At 38.4% G+C, this 19,847-nt stretch overlaps 4 protein-coding genes across 6 annotated transcripts; 2 read left to right on the top strand and 2 right to left on the bottom strand.

The window, feature by feature from the left end:
• Positions 1 to 2,656: 2,656 nt before the first annotated feature.
• LOC119074742 (vertebrate ancient opsin-like) lies at positions 2,657 to 7,086 on the top strand. The gene is made up of 7 exons (XM_037181004.1): positions 2,657 to 2,967; positions 3,029 to 3,188; positions 3,530 to 3,725; positions 3,784 to 3,802; positions 4,248 to 4,361; positions 5,701 to 5,772; positions 6,033 to 7,086. The coding sequence occupies exons 1-7, from the start codon at positions 2,836 to 2,838 to the stop codon at positions 6,459 to 6,461; spliced, it is 1,122 nt and encodes a 373-aa protein (XP_037036899.1). The 5' UTR covers positions 2,657 to 2,835; the 3' UTR covers positions 6,462 to 7,086.
• Positions 7,087 to 10,105: 3,019 nt separating this feature from the next.
• On the top strand, positions 10,106 to 12,229 carry LOC119074744 (cuticle protein 16.5-like). 2 transcript variants are annotated; one of them, XM_037181007.1, is made up of 5 exons: positions 10,106 to 10,213; positions 10,297 to 10,404; positions 11,692 to 11,772; positions 11,846 to 11,980; positions 12,040 to 12,229. In XM_037181007.1, the coding sequence occupies exons 1-5, from the start codon at positions 10,202 to 10,204 to the stop codon at positions 12,127 to 12,129; spliced, it is 426 nt and encodes a 141-aa protein (XP_037036902.1). In that variant the 5' UTR covers positions 10,106 to 10,201; the 3' UTR covers positions 12,130 to 12,229. The 2 variants fall into 2 exon arrangements, with proteins under 2 accessions (XP_037036902.1, XP_037036901.1); XM_037181006.1 differs by having other exon boundaries at positions 10,108 to 10,226; positions 10,298 to 10,404.
• An 82-nt stretch (positions 12,230 to 12,311) lies between these two features.
• On the bottom strand, positions 12,312 to 16,274 carry LOC119074743 (symplekin). Its single transcript, XM_037181005.1, has 5 exons — positions 16,012 to 16,274; positions 15,757 to 15,956; positions 15,499 to 15,694; positions 12,562 to 15,429; positions 12,312 to 12,499 (listed from the first exon to the last, which is right to left on the bottom strand). Exons 1-5 carry the CDS (start codon positions 16,126 to 16,128, stop codon positions 12,377 to 12,379), a joined length of 3,504 nt encoding a protein of 1,167 aa, XP_037036900.1. The 5' UTR covers positions 16,129 to 16,274; the 3' UTR covers positions 12,312 to 12,376.
• A 389-nt stretch (positions 16,275 to 16,663) lies between these two features.
• LOC119074745 (uncharacterized protein YbiU-like) lies at positions 16,664 to 19,446 on the bottom strand. Of its 2 annotated transcripts, XM_037181008.1 has the most exons (6): positions 18,963 to 19,445; positions 18,821 to 18,858; positions 18,571 to 18,763; positions 17,560 to 17,682; positions 17,343 to 17,493; positions 16,664 to 17,266 (listed from the first exon to the last, which is right to left on the bottom strand). In XM_037181008.1, the coding sequence occupies exons 1-6, from the start codon at positions 19,357 to 19,359 to the stop codon at positions 16,819 to 16,821; spliced, it is 1,350 nt and encodes a 449-aa protein (XP_037036903.1). In that variant the 5' UTR covers positions 19,360 to 19,445; the 3' UTR covers positions 16,664 to 16,818. The 2 variants fall into 2 exon arrangements, with proteins under 2 accessions (XP_037036903.1, XP_037036904.1); XM_037181009.1 differs by lacking the exon at positions 17,560 to 17,682 and having other exon boundaries at positions 17,343 to 17,463; positions 18,963 to 19,446.
• Positions 19,447 to 19,847: the final 401 nt, after the last annotated feature.

The raw sequence follows: 19,847 nt of genomic DNA on the forward strand, positions 1-19,847 counted from the left end.
TGCTAAGTTCAACATTATCACCACTTCGTATTTCAAAACAATCTTCAAGAATATGTCGAAAGAAAGTCATTGGAAAAACGAACAAATTAAAAGTGTGAAAAAGTTTCGACGTTTTTTTAAATTGAAAAATTAAAAGATTTGTGTCTTAAATCTCTGTGGCCTATTAATTTCTATAATTGAACGAAATCAACAGCTGAAATGGTTATTTATGACTTCTAGTGTCTTCAATAACTATTGTGCAACAATATGAGAAATTGGGCGGTTTTTGTCACTTGTTGTGACCACATTGTATGACAAACCATTCAATCTCACAGCATGTTGCCAACAATATTTTTTTCACTATATGAACTACACATTTTATGGACGATACTGCAGAATTTGATCATGTAGTATGATACTCTGTTCCGGTCGGTAAACGGTGAAAATTGAGTGAAAAAATTCCACTTTGATTAACCAAAAATTTGATCTCGACAAATCACTGAATTATTCTGTGATTAACATCAGTTAATCGCTATTTTAGTTTGATTTATAATTAACAATGAATTTACAACATAGTTAGCATAGTTCGGCTTCATCAAAAGGTGTAACAAGTGGGAAAATGGTTATTTATGACATCGAGTTCAAAGTACTTTGTAAGCCTCTAGATATGTAATTGTGGCACGAGTCCGCAACGCGAAAAGTAATTTAGAATCTGAAGTTTTTCAATTCAATTTTTGGAATTAATTTCATTAAAAAGTTGCGATGTCGTAAAATTACTAAAAAATTTCCGGACCACCGACATCAACAATCGAGAAGTGTTACATGGCGACTGACTGGTTGCTAAAATTTTCTTCACGATGAATCTGCCCAATGATAGAGAAGAGAAGAGTGAGAGCACTTTCTTTCCTAATAAGGAGAGCTTTTACAAGAAGGGAAATAACCAGACGCTTTGAGTTGCAAGTTTCGTTTGAATGCATTCAGTTCGTTTTCATGTTATTGCCTTGGTGGTCGTCGTACCCAAAACTGTTTCTCCAGTGTTTTCGAGTTTTACTAAAACCATTGAAAGAAATGTTAGCTACGGGGAATCTGTGCATTAAACTTTTGAAGTTATTTATGCAAAAAAATGACTAAAAAATAATTCAACAGAAACAGTGACTTATATAGCAAGGTCTCGTTTTCGTTTGTTTACTCACCTCGGCTTCGCCTCGGATGAACATGCTAAAACCCTATTTTTCGACCTTTTATCCCGATCGGCTGAATTTTTAATTTGACGATGGAGGTCTGAATTTCCTAATCTTTGATCGAAAGGTGTGCAATTGAGTCTGAATTACATTTCGTTTCTTTTTTAAATTGAGTATTGGTTAGTGAAGACAAATATGAAATATAATAGGTAAAAAATCAAATTTTAAAAAAATGGAATTGCATTTTAAACGTTACCATTAAAAGCACATTAATACATCAAAACAATTGAAAAGGATTGAAAACAATTGAAGTACCGAATCTGATGAGCAAAACTTCTCAAATAACTCAATGTATGAGAAAAATGTAATAGCATTTGTGCGCATTTTCCCGAAAGGAGTAAGCTTTTAAATGAGAGGTAGATTCAAGATGCCATACGAACGACATAAACAATCAACAAGTGTTATTTAATGACTGGTAGTTGTTACTCATGTTGACTGTTGAGTGCCTATAATGAGGCGAATGAGAAAAGTTGTTTGTGCACATCAACAGAACGGTAAACGGAGCGAGCTTTAAATAAGATGTGCAATTGAGATTTGTTTGCTGGTTGTATCCGCACTTATAGCTACTTTTCGCGTTTTTTCAGATAGAACAAAAATTATCGTCCATCAAGTAAGCTACACATTAACTTAAGAGTCTGTGACAGGAAATAGCGAGGGATTCTTCTGAAAAACAGAAGACCGAAATCGGACGTATTTTCTATTGGAATTTTTTATACGTGCCCAGTAAGGTATTCGAACCCAGAGCCCAAAACTACCTTCAAAAAAATTCTTTGAAGCTTGTGTGGCTAGTGTGAGGTGATCAAAAACTTGCACTTTTCTTACAAAAATTTGTCCAGTTACACGAGCCGCACATGGTCGTGTGGGGTGTCATTAGAAAGGTAGTTGCGTGTACTTCTGGGGCAAATAGAGTCTTATTGGGTTTAAAATTCATTCACACTGAGATATGTACAGTTGAAGTTTTCAACCGTAAAAAGACTGAAAACTTACACGTTTCTTACAGAAATTTTTCGAGATACAGAAAACGTACATGGTCGTGTGGGGTGTCATTAGAAAGGTAATTGCATGTACTTTCAGGGCAAGAAGGGTCTTATTGGGGTTATTGGGGAAGTTATTGATGATCCAAGTCAATTAAGTGTTTCCAGCTTGTGATATTTTGGCGCAAAATTCAAATTTTGCGCTAAAATATCATAAACTAAGAATAATTATTGACTGGGAACATTATTGACTTTTAAAGCTCTAATAAAATCTGAAGCTGTGTTTTTCAAGGTGAATTGTAGCCATAAGCTTTTTCAATGAGAAGAAGCCTTCCTTCGGCTCGGGAAGATTGTAGTTTCCCACCAGTCAAAACAAGATTTACACTTCGTCTATCGGGTGTCTAAGAAACATTTATCTTATTCGGTTCTTTTTATAGGAATGTTCATAGTTATACTCCCTAAACGAGGGTTGGCCATACATCAGTTGTAATAGGTCTGTAATGTACATACATACATTGTCTGTACGAAAATTTTTGAAAAAAAATTTATTTGCGAAATTTATAAATACAGAATGACTGGACAGTAACATTTATAGAATTCAAAATGTGAATGGAACACAAAATCGAAAATAAAAGCAGAAAATGAGCAACCACACAAGCGAACTGATGGAACCTTGGGGCTATGACGTAGCGGCAGCAGTTTTGACCGTCGTCCAATGCTTCGGATTGTCGCTGAACTTATTTGTAATAATTCTAATGTGCCGGGATGCTCAGGTAAAAATTAAAGTACAGACTTTGTCGTTAGACTTTGTCATTTCGAAACGACGTCTAACAGATTTGGAATCCAATCAACATCATCATATTCAATCTGGCATTTTGCGACTTTGCTGTCTCTATTTTTGGCAACCCGTTTGCGCTTATTTCTGCGTTTTCACACCGTTGGATTTTTGGTGAACTAGGCTGTAAACTATATGGATTCTTTATGGCATTGCTAGGTAAATGAAAGGCTTTGTCATTGTTTAGAAACAAAGAAGAGCTCTTTGGGCTTTTACAGCGACATCCCAAAAAATTCGAAGCCACGAGTGTGACAATACACACATTGTGCCTAAAATAGTTATTTATGCCACAGAGTGAAAATAGTTATTTATGCACTCGAGGCCACAGTCACACACATGAGCCCAATAAAGCACACTGTGTAACACACTGTCAAGTTTGAGTACCGTATTTCGAGTACCACTGACGTGCGTTGATTGACTTCCTGAAAGCCCAAATTAATTTTATCATTTTGCTGAAAACGTCATCGTTTGGTCAATTCACGATTGCATTTGATCCACAGGTATTACTTCAATTACGACAATAGCTGTCATGTCTTTCGAACGCTTCTTCCTGGTAAACTTTCCATTTTCATCGAAACAGCTGACCAACAGAGGAGCAAGATATTCTGTCTTTCTAATATGGATTTATTCGGGTGCAGTGACGATACCACCACTTTTCGGATGGGGAGCCTATGTTAGCGAAGCAGCTAACATTAGGTAACAAGAACAAATTTTCCGGAATTATTTTTTTACATTTTGAATAAAAACGTTTCAGTTGCTCGATCAATTGGGAGGTAAATATTAAAGCATCTGGCGATGTTCATGACTTTTTAAATGTCACATTTGTTCGTTAAACATGAATCACAGTTAAATTTTGCACTCCATATCCGGTTATCACTCCGTAACGTATTTGGATAGGTTGAAGATTGTCACGAAATTGTTTCAGCCAATAGAAATTCTCAACGGAGTGGTAAAATAGAGAAATGCGTATCGACACTTGTAATTTGATTTAGATGAACCGAACATTCGATTGACGACATAGTGGCGCTGAGTACCTTCGCTGTATCCAGTCATGTTCAAAGTCTAGAGAGGAAATTTTTGAACACATTTCACATTTCACTCTAAGTTCAAAGTAGACAGCGCTGCGATGCTATCCCCTCCAGTTTAACTCTATGAAATGACACTTTAAAAGTTTTAAAAGTTTCAAAAGTTGATTTCTATTTTTAATTTTTTGATTAGGAACAAAGTTGGAACGCAAAAAGCTACATAACGTTTCTCTTCGTGTTTGGTCTCGTTGTGCCCTTTTTCGTCATCGTTTACTGTTACACGAAAATATTGTTAGCAATGAGAAAAGTAAGTTTTACTTAACAGTTAGAAAATGAGTACGGTACTGTCCATAAAGGACGTCCAGGAGAATACTGCTGTAATTTGCATAAGAGACAAATTACGGCAAAATACTGAAAAAATAGAAATTTTCGATACGAACGTTTCTTTTCCGAATTATTTCGTTATTATTAAGATTACTACCTAAAGGCGCTTTATCCGGCCCCCATGAGCCGTTGTCATTGTGTCAGAAATGTTGCCTAACAAATGAAATTTTCCTCACTCAATGCACTTTCCCAATACTGCCGTAATTTGCATAAGGGACCTTACGTTTATTAGAACAAAAAGAATTTCTATTGTTCTGAAAAAATTACGGCAGAATACACGACTCGTCGAATGTGACGCAGAATTCATCATTTACTCAGTTACTGATTCCTTTCTCACATTCGAAACGAGCTACTTTTTCATCGACTTCATAAACCACATATCGAGAATATTTTGTTAAGATCACTCAATATGCGGAATTTTCTTTCACAACACTACAATTTTATGAGTACACGTATTGTAGATTCATTCGAAGTATTATGAGTGATATCGCCAAATCTTCAGCTGATTTTTTTTAACTTTGGGAACAAGCGGTCTCCGATTTTAATGAGTGATAGCTCGTTGGATTCGTCTTTCAATTCTAAGAAACACGTATCTTTCACTTTTTCTAAAAAAAAATGTTTTCTGTGAAAAGCGTTCAAAAGTGAAGACATGTCAGAGGGCACCGAAAACAGTTTTTCGACAATAACTCAAGAAAAAATTATTTTAAATTGTTGTAATGTTGTACGAATGTCGGCCTTGGAGAGACCTACAGGTAGAGTATACGCACCGCTTGGTGCGAGTAGATCCACGAGAGTTACGACTAAAAATGTAGCGAATGTTCAGAGTCCGCCTTCTCTGCAGCTTCGATGTTCCACGAAACTGAGTATGGAGTGTTGTAGCTGGCCTCACCCACTATCGTTCCACATATAAATGAACCCAGTACTTTTGTGCCAATCACCTGAAGATTAGGCGATAATACCCTTATGAAACTAATAAATCATGAAAAAATAAATTTTCTCCATAAAAGAATTGACTGTGTATCACAGAGTTGAAGATGGCAAAATACCTCCTCTATCCTTAAAAAAAAAGAACAATAAATTGATGACAATTCTGGAATTCGACGAGGTCGTAATGTTTGAGTGTTAGTTTAAAATATTTTTGCTAGATCTATTAAGTTTTGACTGTCGCTTTTTAGTCTGGGCGTCGTTTATGTATCCCGTGCTCATACTGCATATATATACACTTGCCCTCCCGTTTTCACCAAAATATCTGGTATTTGCAGAGTGCAAACCGATTAAACAGGACCAATCCTGCCGAAAAGAAAGTAATCCAAATGGTCTTCATAATGTTTTCGGTAAATGTCTTTACTTTTAATTCCTTTTGTGTAGAAATGAGGCACACTGAGAAAAATGCATTCAAAAACTCACCTGAGCGGGTAAGTTTGTCTCCAAGTAATATACATTATCTGTCACAGATGTGTTTTTTGTATGGGGCGCTACAGGTGCAGCAGTTATTGCAGATTACTTGGCGACAAAGCTACCCAGGGTCGCCTATGTCTTGCTATGTTCTAGTTCTATGTATGCTCCTAATGTTTTCTCTTCTCCATTTTACCAGTTTTTCATGATCGGATGGTCACCATATGCGGCTTTTGCACTGATAAAACAATATGGCAATAAGGATTGGATCAGTCCTGCTATGGGTGTCATTCCATCAATATTCGCAAAGGTCACAATATGCTACAATCCCATAATTTATGTGGGACTAAATACCCAGTTCCGGCAATCCTTTTTCCGCACTGTTGGTGGAAAGTTTTCGGCATCGAAGACAACCACCGTTTCGACGACGGCAAATTTGATGGATAGCGAGGCGAAGGTTATGGTGAAAAATAAACTGCGGATTGCCAATGTAAATGAGGAGCTACGACGAGCAGTAGACGTAACTGCTAATGTTAGTAGTGCAGAAGCCATTGAAATGAATGTGATAGGAGAAGGAAAACGCAAAGAAAAGTCTGTTAGAATTGAAATAGCTGAAAACGTTGTGTAACGGGCAATTTGTACTGAAGAATGCTTCTGATTGGGCATTGAATGAGCAACTACTATTAGTTATGGCTGTGAATACATTTTCTTTGTGCATAAGTCTTGAGATGAGTTAGCCAAATTTGCATAACTTTATAAATATCAATTAGTTATTGTTGCAGACTAAGACTTATTATGTTTATTTCGAACTATTTTATATCACTTATATCACTAAACGAGTAGAGAATGTAGCAGACGCTGCGACGTTAGCCCCATACGAACCCGAATACTTGTTGTGTACGTAACCTAAGTGTTCATATATGAAAAGAAACTGCTGAAATCGGATTCGATTTAATTTATTCAAGCTATCGACACCTAGCCATACACATTTTTTTCAGATTCTTTATTTATAAGCATAAGCAAACACTTTCCCCTTACCATCTGTTTCGAATTCTGAGTGTTACATTGTTACAAACAACATATCAATCCTAATAACCGTCACTACTTCGTACGGAAAAAGATTACTTCAACGCCCAAATTTAATTCAAATACCATTTTCGTTTCCAAGCAATGCACTGTCTGACAGTGCTATGTTCCAAGTCAAAGAATATTCAAAAATTTTAAATTTTAGGGATGAGTTCCACTAATCAAGAAATCGGACCAATTTAAATCAATAAAATGTAATTTCATCTAAAATGCGTTACGCCTTCCAACTTGAGAATAAAAATTTTTAACGTCTCGACAGACATGGTTTTCATTACCTTTGTTGAGTGACTCTATGTCATCCACGATTTTTTTCAATTTTGAAATGTCTTTCCGCAACAAATCCAACTTTTCGTCAACCATCAAACGCAATGCCGTCTGTCGCCGGTCCGCAAAATTCGATTCTCTCACAAAATTGATTTCGATGTAGCACCGGTCCATTATATTTTGAAAGATTCTTTTTAGATGGTCGGGAATGATTTGATTGCTTGCATAGGAGTCTTTCAATCTAGCCAGTTGCCTGCACATTTTTTTCGTTACTTTATGAACATTGTCTTCCAAATCCGTTAAATCAGGTTTGACGACAGTTGGAGGTGTTGGTCCACCTGGTTGTGTAGATGCTCCAGTCTGTGCGCCTCCAGTTGCTCCAGCTGCAGGTGAAACAGTTCCAGTTTGAGTCACTTGCCCACCTGGCTGTGTATTTGCTCCAGCTCCAGTCTGTGCATTTGAAACTGTAGGTGTATTTATCGTACCAGATGGTGCCGATGAAGTTGTATTTGTCGCCATTTGATTCGAAAATAAAATTTAGACTACAGGTAATTTCTATTAGTTCAGTCTGATTGATGTTTTGATTTAATTCGAAACGTATTAAGCCTACTTAAAAATTAAGTTTCGGCTACAAAGAAAGTTTGAAGCAGTGAACTTGACAGACCGTCGATTTGAAAGAATCCTGCAATAGTATTGGGCTTATACCACCCACCAGGTCCATTTCGAATTTCGAACAGCTTTCGGAGAGGTATGCCCAACGTACCTTCATAAACACCGTCATGTTGCACAAGTCTAAGTTCGACAACATTACGAAAATGAATTCACCTGACATTACGCTGAGGGTTTACATTACCTTCAGTGTCTATAAACTTTGGGTATATGCCGCGGGTTCAGAGCTTTGATCAAGTAAATCAAAGTCATGGGCAATTTAAATTAAATATCTTAGTAAGTGTGAATGGAAGTTTAACCCAATTGTTGTTGTACTAGTCGGGTACTAGACTTGTCGGGTACTAGACTTGTCGGGTACTAGACTTGTCGGGTACTAGACTTGTCGGGTACTAGACTTGTCGGGTACTAGACTTGTCGGGTACTAGACTTGTCGGGTGCTAGACTTGTCGGGTACTAGATTTTAAAAAGAAAACATTCAAAAATGAACCCTCCATGTAATTAAATTTCGGTCCTTTTATTGTTAATTAATAAGAATAACCAACTGAATTTGTCGTTATTCTAAAGAATTATAGAACTATAAATTCTGTGGTGTTTGTTATGTGGGTATCTTTAGAAGGCAAAAATTACAATGAAAACATAAATGAATGTATTGATGTGATATAAATGTTGTTGACTCTGTAAATGAACATCTTAATATTAAACGTATGCATTTATGTTAAGAAAATGTGTTTCAAATTGATTTAAAGTTGACCATCACACCCCAATTCGTAGTAAGGTGTTAAAGCTTAAAGGTGTCCAAGCTTAAAAACAAGCACAAAAAACTGTAAAAAAACATTCAAAAAAATGGCAAAAACAGAACTTAACATTTACATTCCAGGCCTTACACTACTGGGGAGATAACATATCACACGTCGTTTAATTAGCGGTTCCTATAGAAAGGCGATTTTTTATATGGAAAGTGGGATGTCGCCAGCTCATCTGTGTTAATGTTACCTATTTATCAATATTTCGCCTTGGAATCAATCAAATCAAGCCGGAGTCAATGGAATGATCTAATATTTTCTAAAACAACAACTGTGGATGTCATTCAAATTTAGACACTAACTTGCCTCAACCGTTTTAAGAACGTTTGATTGTAGTAAGCAACTAAAAAACATCTGAAGAAATGCCGTGCCTAAGTGTCACTGACGTCGCCTGTACATTTTGGATGACTAAATGATTTAACTTTTAAGTCAGACTCTGAGGTACCGATGGCAAGACGTATACTTTGAGTGCAATTTTAAATGAAGTAATTAAAACGAATGTGTCTATTGGCTACGTGTTCGGAAATTCACAGACTGATTTTTTTTCGTGTTAAATTGAATTCCATAAAAAAAACCGTAAATGATATACGGTGACATACTGCTACGAACTTAATTACAAGTCTGTATCCAGTTTAATAATTCATTTTATTTTTGTGAATAATTTTTCCATTCAAGTTAAGTTTTTACCCGATGGCATTTTTGTCCAATGACCTCTAAAAAAATCCCATTATATCAGAAACCAATAAACGGTTTCACGATGCCAGCCAATTACACATTCGAAAAGTTGTAAGTTGCAACTTTAATTAGAACATATCGATGATTAAACATGTGAGCGTTATTAAACATTGTAATCAATTAATTATCACACAGGTGACTATAAAGATGTGTGGCTTAAACGTGGGTATCGTACAATCTTTATTGGTCTACTTAGGCATTGCAAAGGTCGCTGGTAAGATTTTTTTTTTAAATAAATAAATTACAAATTCAACAGAGTAAAAGGATGCAAGAGTCTCAATTGATTCTGTTTAGTTCAGCGAAATAAGTAATTAAAATTAATGCCCCAAAATTCAAGTTAATTTGTCTCAACCCTTATTCATTAGTTGGATATGGGATAGTCGCCAACGTAATTCATCGATGGTAATGATTTAGCTCTCGGCCCTTCACTTGATCCTATGATTATCTTTGACTAATAATTATGATAATTTCAGAATCAGATCGTCAATACATTTCCAGTAAATTTCTATATTGAAAACCTTCAGCTTTTCGCCGCTGAGACCATAAACCACGTTCTGAGTGGAACTATACATTGTCAGTGGCATATTATTAACATTCAATCAAAAAACGAACATTTTAATTAAAACTTGTCGTTGATTGAAAAGAGTGAGAGGCTCATGATTTTTTTTTAACATTTTAGATCAAACATGCCTTCATTTGGTGTAGAATGTAGACCTATAAAAGCACCGGTCATAGAGAAATGGATTTCAGTTGTGATTAGACCAACATTTCGTGTGTGTATCTTATACTAGAAGAAAATATCAAACCAAAAATGAAATTCTTTGTAAATATATTTTGCCAATAGTCGCATAAATGTTTAAAATTTTCGAGAATTTAAATTTAATTTTTTTTTCCCTTACGAAACAGATTGTTTGTGCATTGATCGCTGTTGCATCAGCAGCCCCACAACATTTTTACGGCGGTCATCTCGCTGCTCCCGTTGCATATGGACATTCTTTTGCACCAGCTGCAGCTGTGAGTAATGTTGATGGAATGAAATCATTAATTTTGATGAAAAGACTTTAATGCAGAACAAAGTGATAAAAATACGAAGTTTTAGATTTTATCACCAACATTGTAGTAGCTTCGTAGTTCTTTGAGAGACAATGCCGGCGAGAAAATAGTCATTTTCTCATTTCAGCTGAGACTTCAATAGCATTTGTTGTGAGAAACGTTGTGTTGCTATCGGCAAAAAAGTGGGAAATTTCATTTTCGCGGGTGTTTTGTGGCCAGGGCGTATCGAGACAACACCCCAAAATGAAATTCAGAAACTATCAAGAATGACCCAAATATGATAGTAGTACATTACGTGATACGTGATTTACATTGCCTACTCACGTAAAGAACACTATTTTAAGTACAGTAATGTACTATACTATCACACGATGAGGGATAAAAAGAAGAAAAGTAGAGTTTTCATGTGCATGTTGTTGATACAAGGCGTCAATAAACACTCGAAAACAAGACTTTTCATTTTTATCCCGAGTGATATATATGGATTTTACACGCTGAGGACTAGTGCTTGAAATATGAAAAGTACGGTTTTCGACGCATGTAAAAGTGATATGAATCTATTGCGTCGAATTCATTCGTTTCGCCTTCGGCTAAAATTGTTCCCCCATGTAATGCATCATTTTCGCAGCATGCACTGTGTCAACTACTACTCTTCTACTACTACTACTACTACTATTGGCAAACACACTTTTCGCCATCTGTTCAAAACTTGTTTTTCGCTTTGCTGCTATATCTGCCACATACATCATTGTTGGATCTCTCACATCCAACAATATTTTCCCTTAAATAGTCCCTGGTTATCTGCAATATTAATACCATCTTTGCTGAATTTTCGTTTCATCCAGACCATTCAACGTTTCCAAGCGAATTTTCGAAATTAGTCATTTTCTCAATGCATTTGAGGGTCGAAAGCAAGGGCGTTTTTGATTTTTACTTTAGAGGTGACAGGCTCTTTGTAAGGGTTTCGACTTTCACAACGGTTTTGTTTAACAGGTCTCGATGTTTTCCCTATTTTCTCTGATAAAAATCGGGAATATTTAAAGTTCACATGAATCACATGTGCCATTAATCAGTATGTTGAACATGCTATATGTTGGGTCTAGTAGATTCAATATTAAGTGATAATGTGGGTTGAATTTTTAAGTCAATTTCTGAGGCGAATATCATGTAAACGAATTTAACCTTACTCTGTACCGACCTAATCTGAAATAATTTGATTCATTTTAAGTTAACATTTACTTTCAATAGATTGTTAAAGCCCCCGTATATGCTGCCCCAGTTGTGAAACATGTAGCACCAGCAGCCACCAGCTACCAGACAATCAGTCAAGTAATTCGCTATCTTCACATCCATAACTGACCATACGACACTACTTTCCAAACAATTTGTATTATTCAATCAGGTCCATGTTTCGCATCCTCAACCCTTAGTTGCTGCCCCAGTTGTCAAATACGCTGCCCCAGTCGTTGCTGCTCCAGTTGTCAAATATGCTGCCCCAGTCGTTGCTGCTCCAGTTGTCAAATACGCTGCGCCAGCCGTAAAAATGAACCAACATCGGCTTTGTCTTTTCACATAAAATTTCTTTTTCTTTTGTAGTATGCTGCCGCTCCAGTGTACGGTAGTGGTTACGGTCATGGATACGGTGGATACGGTCACGGTTATGGCGGTGTTTATGGACACTACTGATTTCAATCACAGATTCTATGCCGAATGTATTCAATAAACTGTATATTTGAACCGAGCTGAACCCTTCCCCGATTTAATCAATAAAAATTATTTATGTTGACGCAACGGCATTTTTACTGCGTGGCAGAGAAGTGAAGCGAATCTTGAGCAAGGTAAATCAGAAGAGGATGAGAAAAATTCGGTTTGAATACCATCGGTCCTTTTATTAACATTTTTGATTGGTGTTTGTTTGAAAACATAAACGAAATTAAACATCTTCGCCTGGTGGTAACGGTTGCATGGAGCCACCAAACAGATCTGCATCTTCTTCCACTTCCACTTTGATGCTCTGTGCGGGAATGAGGCCATAATCGGGAACACCAGAAACTTCCTGCAAGCATTATTGATCAGTAAAACGAGATGTTTTAAATATGTAACGCCGTCAGAACTAACCGTAATGAAAAGATCCTGTGAATTGCCCAACAAAATGTCCATCGTTATCTTCGACACCGCTCCACTTTGTGATTCGATCAAACTGTTCGCATGGTCAATCATTGGCTGACGCAGCTCCGGGCAAGTGTTCAATGCTTCGATCAATTGGGGCGGTGGCAAGTTCATGAGAACTGGGAAACTATTCGGTTTCAATCGTTGACAACATTTGAGAAATCCGTCCCAAATCAGTTTTTGCCGCCAGACTTGCTTCGGTATCAATCGTTGCAGAAGATTTGTTATGTAACCGGCCAATCGGGGATAGAGCGTTAGCGATTGAATGACTGTTCGCATCAATAGTGTGGGTAGCGGCGTTAAATTGACGAGCTGTTGAAGCACAATGGCTAAAACATCTTGTGTGTAGCAGTCCTTTTCAGCAAGACAAAGTGTTGTTGCCTTGACAACGAATTTTATTTCGACCTTGGTTGTGTCCAACGTGTGCAACGCTACCATGAGCTCAATGGCAGATAACGGCAGAGTTATGTTGTCTAACTCTTTGCCCACGCCAAGCAGACGACCGAACACTTCTTTGACGATCGTAGGATTTAGTTTTAGAATTTTAGGTAATGCGTTGATCACTTCTTGCTTGGACAATCCATTTATGACCGGAATGAGTAGACGCACATCGGATACCTTAGTCTGGTACAGTTCACGGACTCGTTTCACAAGTTCAGCGTTCGGCATTCGTTTCTCGGTTAAAATGTAGATGATTCGTGTTATCAATGTCTCTGAGCCTTTCGGACACAATTCAATTAATTTTAGTATCTCAGCACTGTCAGGACCCATTTTCTTCACCGGTACTTCAATGGCCTTCAGTATGGTCCGTTTCATTTCTGCGGAAGTGCCGACATAAATGCCACATAGATTGTCGATCAACTTCTCAAAATAGGGCATCAACGCGAATAGAAGAGACAAACAAACTTTCGCTAATAGTTCGTTCCACACAGCCATTGGCTCCGGACGACCGAAATCTGCACTGAACATGGGTTCCGGTGGCGATGCCTTTTCTAAGTAACCTAGCCACATCAGTGCATGGTCCTCGATTTTATTCATCATAATCTTATGCTCTGCGTACAGACACAAAATGTTCTCGATTGCTTTTTCGCGGAGGATTAGGTTCTCGTGCACGGAATACCGGAGCAGTATTTGCAGAAATTTTTGTTTTTTCGGTGGTCGATGAACGGCAAGATCCTTTACCAGATTCATTACACAGTCAGAAAATTCGGTCAGTTCACACATCGTTACCAACTGATCTATGGATTCGTCCGATAGTATTGGAGCTTCTAAGAAAATTTTCCGCAAAATCAGTTCCTTGTTCACCTCGATGTCTCTGCACTCACTGACACCAACGATCAATTCATTCAACAGTCTGTTGTAAGCATAATCTGGCTTCTGTTCAGTTTTGATATACGAGTGTCTGGTGAATCCTTGAAACAGACTGTACTCCTCGAACAACCATGAAAACGCCAAATCGATTCGACTTTTGAGATCTTTCAGTATGAAGTCAATGATTGTTTCTCTGACACTACCAGTGAACGTTGCTGCCATAACCGTTAAAATTTTCCGCCGTTTCACCGATACTCCGCCAACAATACTTGCTCGTTCAGCGTGTAAAATTCTCGCAACTGCATCCAGCAAGAATTTTTCTTTAACCGTACGCGACATAGGCTTGGTGACTTCTTGTAGTTTAAGCGATTTCGCACGTTGCTTCATCATTGGTATCATAGCTTGCTCACCCTTCAAACGTTCCATGTTCTCTCTAAGTTTTTTTGTTGCTTCCTCTCGTCGGGCGTCAATATCTTCCGCGGACTTTTCGTGTGTTAAATCCAGCATTTCTTCGTCGATATCGAAAGCGTCTTTTCGCATGCCCAAAATAATGTTTTTCTCTTCTTCCAACGTCACTTTAACCTTCATCGGCGGATCTCTGGTTATTTGAGATGCTCCTGGTCCAATTCGTTTTTCAGTCATCATCACGGCTAAACCTTCAGCTATTTTGTGAACAACTTGTTGTGTCGTCAGACCCATAATCGGTTTGTACCCTTTCCTAAATTGTTCGGGCATTTCGTTCGGTAAGTGGCGCATCGATGCCATCGTAAGATCAACGATGGTTTCTTCTCTCTGCAATGCCTCAACGATAAACGTTTCGTTCATTTTGTTCGAACGTAATTTCTGCTCTTCCACTTCATCGTAGTCGATCTCCATTTGCCGTTTCGCCGGAGCCTTGTCCTTTTCCAATTTAATTCGTTTCGCAGCGGCCGCTGTAGCATTCTCCAGGGCTCGTTTGGCTCGCCTTTGTTGCTCTTGCTTGTTCATTTTCGGCAAAGCTTTGCTGATCTCCTGATTACTGGCACCCAAATCGATCAGCATTGCGATAATCGATTGTTGCATCTCGTAGGCCGCATTCTGTTTGAGTATGTTGATCAATTGCATTTTTAAGTGCTTCCTGACGGAACCGACTTGAGAGTCGGTCAGTGTTGGTGGTAGGTTAGCGAGAAGATTTTTCAGCGCATCAACGACCACATTCATAAGAACTGGACGCATTTTAGCAATTGTACATAGTGAACCGGTACAAGCGATCAGATTAACCGATGAAATGTGCGACGCGGCATGGAATTTCAACAAGGAATCGAAAATGTTCCTTGCTTCGTCTTCCAATTTTCGTCGACGAGCGATTTTCAGCGTTAACGGAATATCGTCGAGCGAAAAATCATTTTCTCGTTTCATGCTGTCTTCTTCGTGATGTGTTTGCAGTATGATAACCCCTTCCAGGAACTTGATAGCATTCGTACGGATACCGTCATTGTCATGATCGATCATATCAACAATTTCTGCCTGCGGAAATGGATGGGACAACAAAAATTTATTTCGTCAATTCCAATGCCGATGTCAATTCACCATTACCTTCATGTGACAGAGCGTATTCCAACTTGATTCGGTAGCATCTGAGATGTCAGCCAAGGTAACCAACCAAAGTAATGTGTTCTTGTAAACAGCCGCAGCAGCCTGAATTACTCTCTTGATGACTTGCGGCGAAGTATCACGTAATAGACCAGCCAATGTATTTATCGTACGCGGTATAAAGTCGATGTGCAATTTACTGAGTGGAGAGTTGAGAGAATGTTCAGCAATTGATTCTACGCGTCGTAAATGTTGATTTACCTGATCTCCTCAATGAAACCGACCACACATCGCCGTACGTCTTGTGCCGGATCATGCGAAAAACTCAAAATGTTATCGATAAACTCGTCCAAAAGATCCGAATCAGAGTGCAGTAGGACTTCTTGTATTTGTGTGATTGCTTCACATTTCTGTTGTGCACTAGCCGATCCATCCGAGCATTTATTTACCCATTCAATGATCTGAACAAGACATTGGTCAACATTACTTCGTCGAGAACGAATGCGAATTGCGTACCTTATTCCGAGCTGTTACTATTTTCTCATCCGTAAACAATGACGATGTCTCTACGGACCCGGACTTTCGGGCGAATAAGCTTGCCATGCTCACATCTTCAGCATTCGTATCATTCATGGCGATGGAATATCGGCTAATCAACAAACGTTAGAAATGCTGCTGTGGCGGGATACGTGATGGAAAACAAGTTGTCAAAAATAATTCACAGTTCACAAAATATGCCGCTACACTGAGGATCCATCAGTAGAATATAATGCGCATGCATGACAGTGACATTTGTGACGTTTATCTGTCCTTTTTTCCACAAGAGTGCCGAGCGTGCCGAGAGTGCCGGCTATTTTACAGTGTAACCGATGTAAACCAACCCATTGATTCGCGCGTAATTTTCAAAATCATTTTTTCATGTGTTGCATGTGTAGCACTCACAACTTGGCAGCATTCGGGCTAAAAAACGCGAAAGTCCCAAAATTCCACCAGACAACTCACAAATCCACCAGACAGACACGTATGTTACTGTTCTGTTACTATTGTAATCAACTTAAGAGACGTCGCATTTTATTGCGGTAAGATGTGAACAGCTTTACATTCCGTGATTTTAGAGTCGTGCTTGGTTCTAGCGTTTGGAATTGTATTTGAAAAAGGTAAAATGCTGTGAGTGTATTGATCGTTTATTTCATGCTTAACCATTGTCCCAGAGTGTATTGGGTCATCCATAAAATACGTTTCCAAAAAAATGTTTTTCATACTTCCTCCACTTTTTGGATTTCCCATTAAATTGCAGTTCAGATCTCGTATTTCTCACTGTGCTTAGCTTAACCGTAAAATGTCATTGGCTATCTTGATAGCCTCTTCGGAGCCCTGATGAACACACCGATTCTGGTCCCATTCAATTTTGTTGAATCCCATCGTCAACCGTCCCAGCTTAGTCAAATCGTTTGGCATCGCTCTGTCTTCGAAGAATTCCTCACAATCATTCTTCGGAAAATCTGGTGGACTTTTTCCCGCTTCGAAAGCGTTCCGTTGCTTCAATGCGCATTCCGCATTTTTGACACATAACGGTGCAGCAGGCATGTACATAACACTACTGTCAGTGGGACTGTTACAAATTCCTTCGACCGCATGAACCGAATCACAGTGCCAAAATACACAATCACCGGGATTCACCTCTGGAATGGACACCATTGCTCGGATAATGTGAGGATGGAAACTTTCGAGAATGTGTTGCTGAACTCCAGGTATGGCTCCTCCCATGGAACTGTTAAAGAATAGTCGTGACGAAGGAGTTATTCCAATTTTCTGTATCAAGAAAATGATAATTAAGCAAGTCTCACCTTTCTTCCAACAGATCCTTCAGCAGCGGTCGCAACATGACATAAGAAGCTGAAAGTTTGACTAGTGGACAAAGTCTCAGTGTTCCGCCACCAGGCTGAGTAGTTGATAGAGACATCCAACCTTGAAATGATCTGAACATCGAACATCCCCCTATAGATTACCGGTAATTAATTTGTTGAATGCTAAATGGGACCGAATATGCAATCAAAAACCTACCACTACAGTTGTACAAATCCATGTTCGCTGTTAGTCTATGGGTTGCATCGAAGGCATCATGTTTCTCCCAATTTCCCATCAAAATATTTTCGTAGCATTTACGGTACTCAGGGTCCTCCCAACCTAGAGCCAGTGAAATTATAAGATTTTAAACTTAGAGAGGAGAGATAAAAGTTAATTAAATGGTTTGCAGGCAGTACAATATACATAATTGTCAACTCGACCAAAAAAATTATGAAAATCAGCTAAGAATTTATCGATCTGTACTGATAGTACACTCGCTGTAGAAGAACCCGTCGGAACGAGTATGTCGAGAGCGGGTGAAAGTTCTAACCGACAGGCAATGGTCCCCAAATACATGGTCGATCGGGTGTTTTTCTCGATTTTGCGTCAGTCTCGAGTTATTGGCTTCCCCTCCCTAAATCCGTGTTTTTCTGGCATATTTTACCTTCCCAATGGTAAAATACGAAAAATAAAAACATAGTTTCTTCATGGAAAGTTTACAGAATTGAATTCTGAACAAAAGTCTCCTTGGTGGTCACTTTGTAGAAAATACAGGGTGACTCGTAAGTGCTGCGAAAGGTGAATAATACGTTTTTGAGGCATATTTCATCCAACCAATGCCAAAATATAGAAAATAAAAATATAGTTTCTTCTGCAAATCTTCAGAGTATTGAATTCTGAACAACGTTTCTCTCAATAAAGTCTTGCTCGTCACTGCGTCGAGAAAGATATTATTTCACATTATTTTCGGTTTGAAAAACAATTTTTGTCGCTATCATGTAGAAGTAGACTCACAAATGAGAAAGTATACTTCCATCGCGCCTATAAAAACGATTTGTGATAAACTTTGTTAACAAGCAACAAATAGAATTCAATAAAAGGCCGATAATTTTGAGAATTTCATACGCTACCACCAGTAGCATGAATGGTCACTGTAAGTCCGTAAGTACAATTGTATGCACTATGTCGACTGTATCAAATGCAAAGTAAACAAATTCAAAAACATACGTTCCACTGATCCCCCATCCATGTGTTCGCCCAGTGTAAAGGAAGTGTCTCCGGGCTGACGAATTCTGAGTCTGTCGCAATACGTTACACTATTGTCAAAATCGATGGGACTTCCAGGTGCCGCACTCCATAAATTGTTCAAAGCTCGAGTTACAGCCACAAAGTTCGGGTGTGATCTTGCAGTTATTTGAGCCTGTGAAAGAATGAACTTTTGCATTGAACTGTAAACGTTATTTAACATTCACTTTACTTTCGACCAGTAGATTTCCCACACCTGTGGATTATCTTCTGTAAGTGCGAGAACGTACTTTTTAGTTGGTGTAGGTAAAAATACAATCGTCTGTTGATGTTGTGTCTTTATATACGTAAGCAGCGTCGTAATTTAACGTTACCTGGAAATCCAACAATTTTCCCTTTATGGTTATTGATGTACCCTTTGACCATTTCCTTATACTTCAGGGCTTCGTCGCGATCCACCACATTACGAATAACTACACATCCTCGCTTTCGAATCTCATCAGCAACAGTTGAAGGGAATTTTACATTATTTTCCACTATTGTTGAATATTCAACCTGAGGTACTATCGCTGGTCCTATCTCCTTGATAAGACTGATTTCTTTCTCAAAGGCTTCTATTAACCGTACCCAAGATGCTTGTAATTTTGTCTCATCACAATGGTGTAGAATCTCTTTCTTGATCGATTTGAACTTATCCGGGAGAACGTCGTCTAGGTTTGCCTTGAAGGCTGACAGAATGTTTCCAGGTTTCTTCGAACCAAATTTTTGCATGATTTTTGATTTAATATTTACTTTAGTGAACGGAGAGCTATGGTGTGGGTTCAACAGCAACAGCTGACTAAATGTTTTACAACGAAGCAGTGACAGACATAGACAGTGTGATAATTGCATTTCGTCGTATTCTCGAAACTGATAATGGCTTGTCATATTTCGTAGAAAATTGTCGTTTTCTGTGTTGTAGACACACTATTTCTAAGCAAGTATCAAAGTAACTTTTTAGACCCGTACGAAGTACTGGGGTCTTATAGGTTTACGCATACGTTTGTAACACGTCGAGTCGGACTCCCTGAGTAAGGGGAAACCTATTGTGGTTGTCCAGAGATGCCAAATCAGCGAAAAAAAAGTGTCCGTCCGTCTGTCTGTCCGTCCGTCTGTCCGTCCGTCTGTCCGTCCGTCTGTCCGTTCTCTAACTTGAGTAAAACGCATCCGATTTTGAAAATTCTTTTTTCCCCGTTTGGTAACGTCAAAAAAAAGGCTAA

Source organism: Bradysia coprophila, unplaced genomic scaffold (assembly GCF_014529535.1).
Source record: "Bradysia coprophila strain Holo2 unplaced genomic scaffold, BU_Bcop_v1 contig_151, whole genome shotgun sequence".
Lineage (NCBI taxonomy): Eukaryota > Metazoa > Arthropoda > Insecta > Diptera > Sciaridae > Bradysia > Bradysia coprophila.

What these genes read in the sequence shown, in the direction of transcription:
- LOC119074742 (XM_037181004.1), top strand. Translation starts at nt 2,836, where the DNA reads ATGAGCAACCACACAAGCGAACTGATGGAACCTTGGGGCTATGACGTA. An exon ending in TATTGTTAGCAATGAGAAAA is followed by an intron (nt 4,362 to 5,700) that starts GTAAGTTTTACT and finishes TGGTATTTGCAG; the next exon opens with AGTGCAAACCGATTAAACAG. An exon ending in TGGTCTTCATAATGTTTTCG is followed by an intron (nt 5,773 to 6,032) that starts GTAAATGTCTTT and finishes CCATTTTACCAG; the next exon opens with TTTTTCATGATCGGATGGTC.
- LOC119074744 (XM_037181006.1), top strand. Translation starts at nt 10,202, where the DNA reads ATGAAATTCTTTGTAAATATATTTT. An exon ending in ATTCTTTGTAAATATATTTT is followed by an intron (nt 10,227 to 10,297) that starts GCCAATAGTCGC and finishes TTACGAAACAGA; the next exon opens with TTGTTTGTGCATTGATCGCT. An exon ending in GCTACCAGACAATCAGTCAA is followed by an intron (nt 11,773 to 11,845) that starts GTAATTCGCTAT and finishes TTATTCAATCAG; the next exon opens with GTCCATGTTTCGCATCCTCA.
- LOC119074743 (XM_037181005.1), bottom strand. Translation starts at nt 16,128, where the DNA reads ATGAATGATACGAATGCTGAAGATGTGAGCATGGCAAGCTTATTCGCC. An exon ending in TAGTAACAGCTCGGAATAAG is followed by an intron (nt 15,957 to 16,011) that starts GTACGCAATTCG and finishes TGTCTTGTTCAG; the next exon opens with ATCATTGAATGGGTAAATAA. An exon ending in GGTTTCATTGAGGAGATCAG is followed by an intron (nt 15,695 to 15,756) that starts GTAAATCAACAT and finishes CTCTCCACTCAG; the next exon opens with TAAATTGCACATCGACTTTA.
- LOC119074745 (XM_037181008.1), bottom strand. Translation starts at nt 19,359, where the DNA reads ATGCAAAAATTTGGTTCGAAGAAACCTGGAAACATTCTGTCAGCCTTC. An exon ending in GGATGGGGGATCAGTGGAAC is followed by an intron (nt 17,683 to 18,570) that starts GTATGTTTTTGA and finishes CACTGGCTCTAG; the next exon opens with GTTGGGAGGACCCTGAGTAC. An exon ending in AAGGATCTGTTGGAAGAAAG is followed by an intron (nt 17,267 to 17,342) that starts GTGAGACTTGCT and finishes ATTCTTTAACAG; the next exon opens with TTCCATGGGAGGAGCCATAC.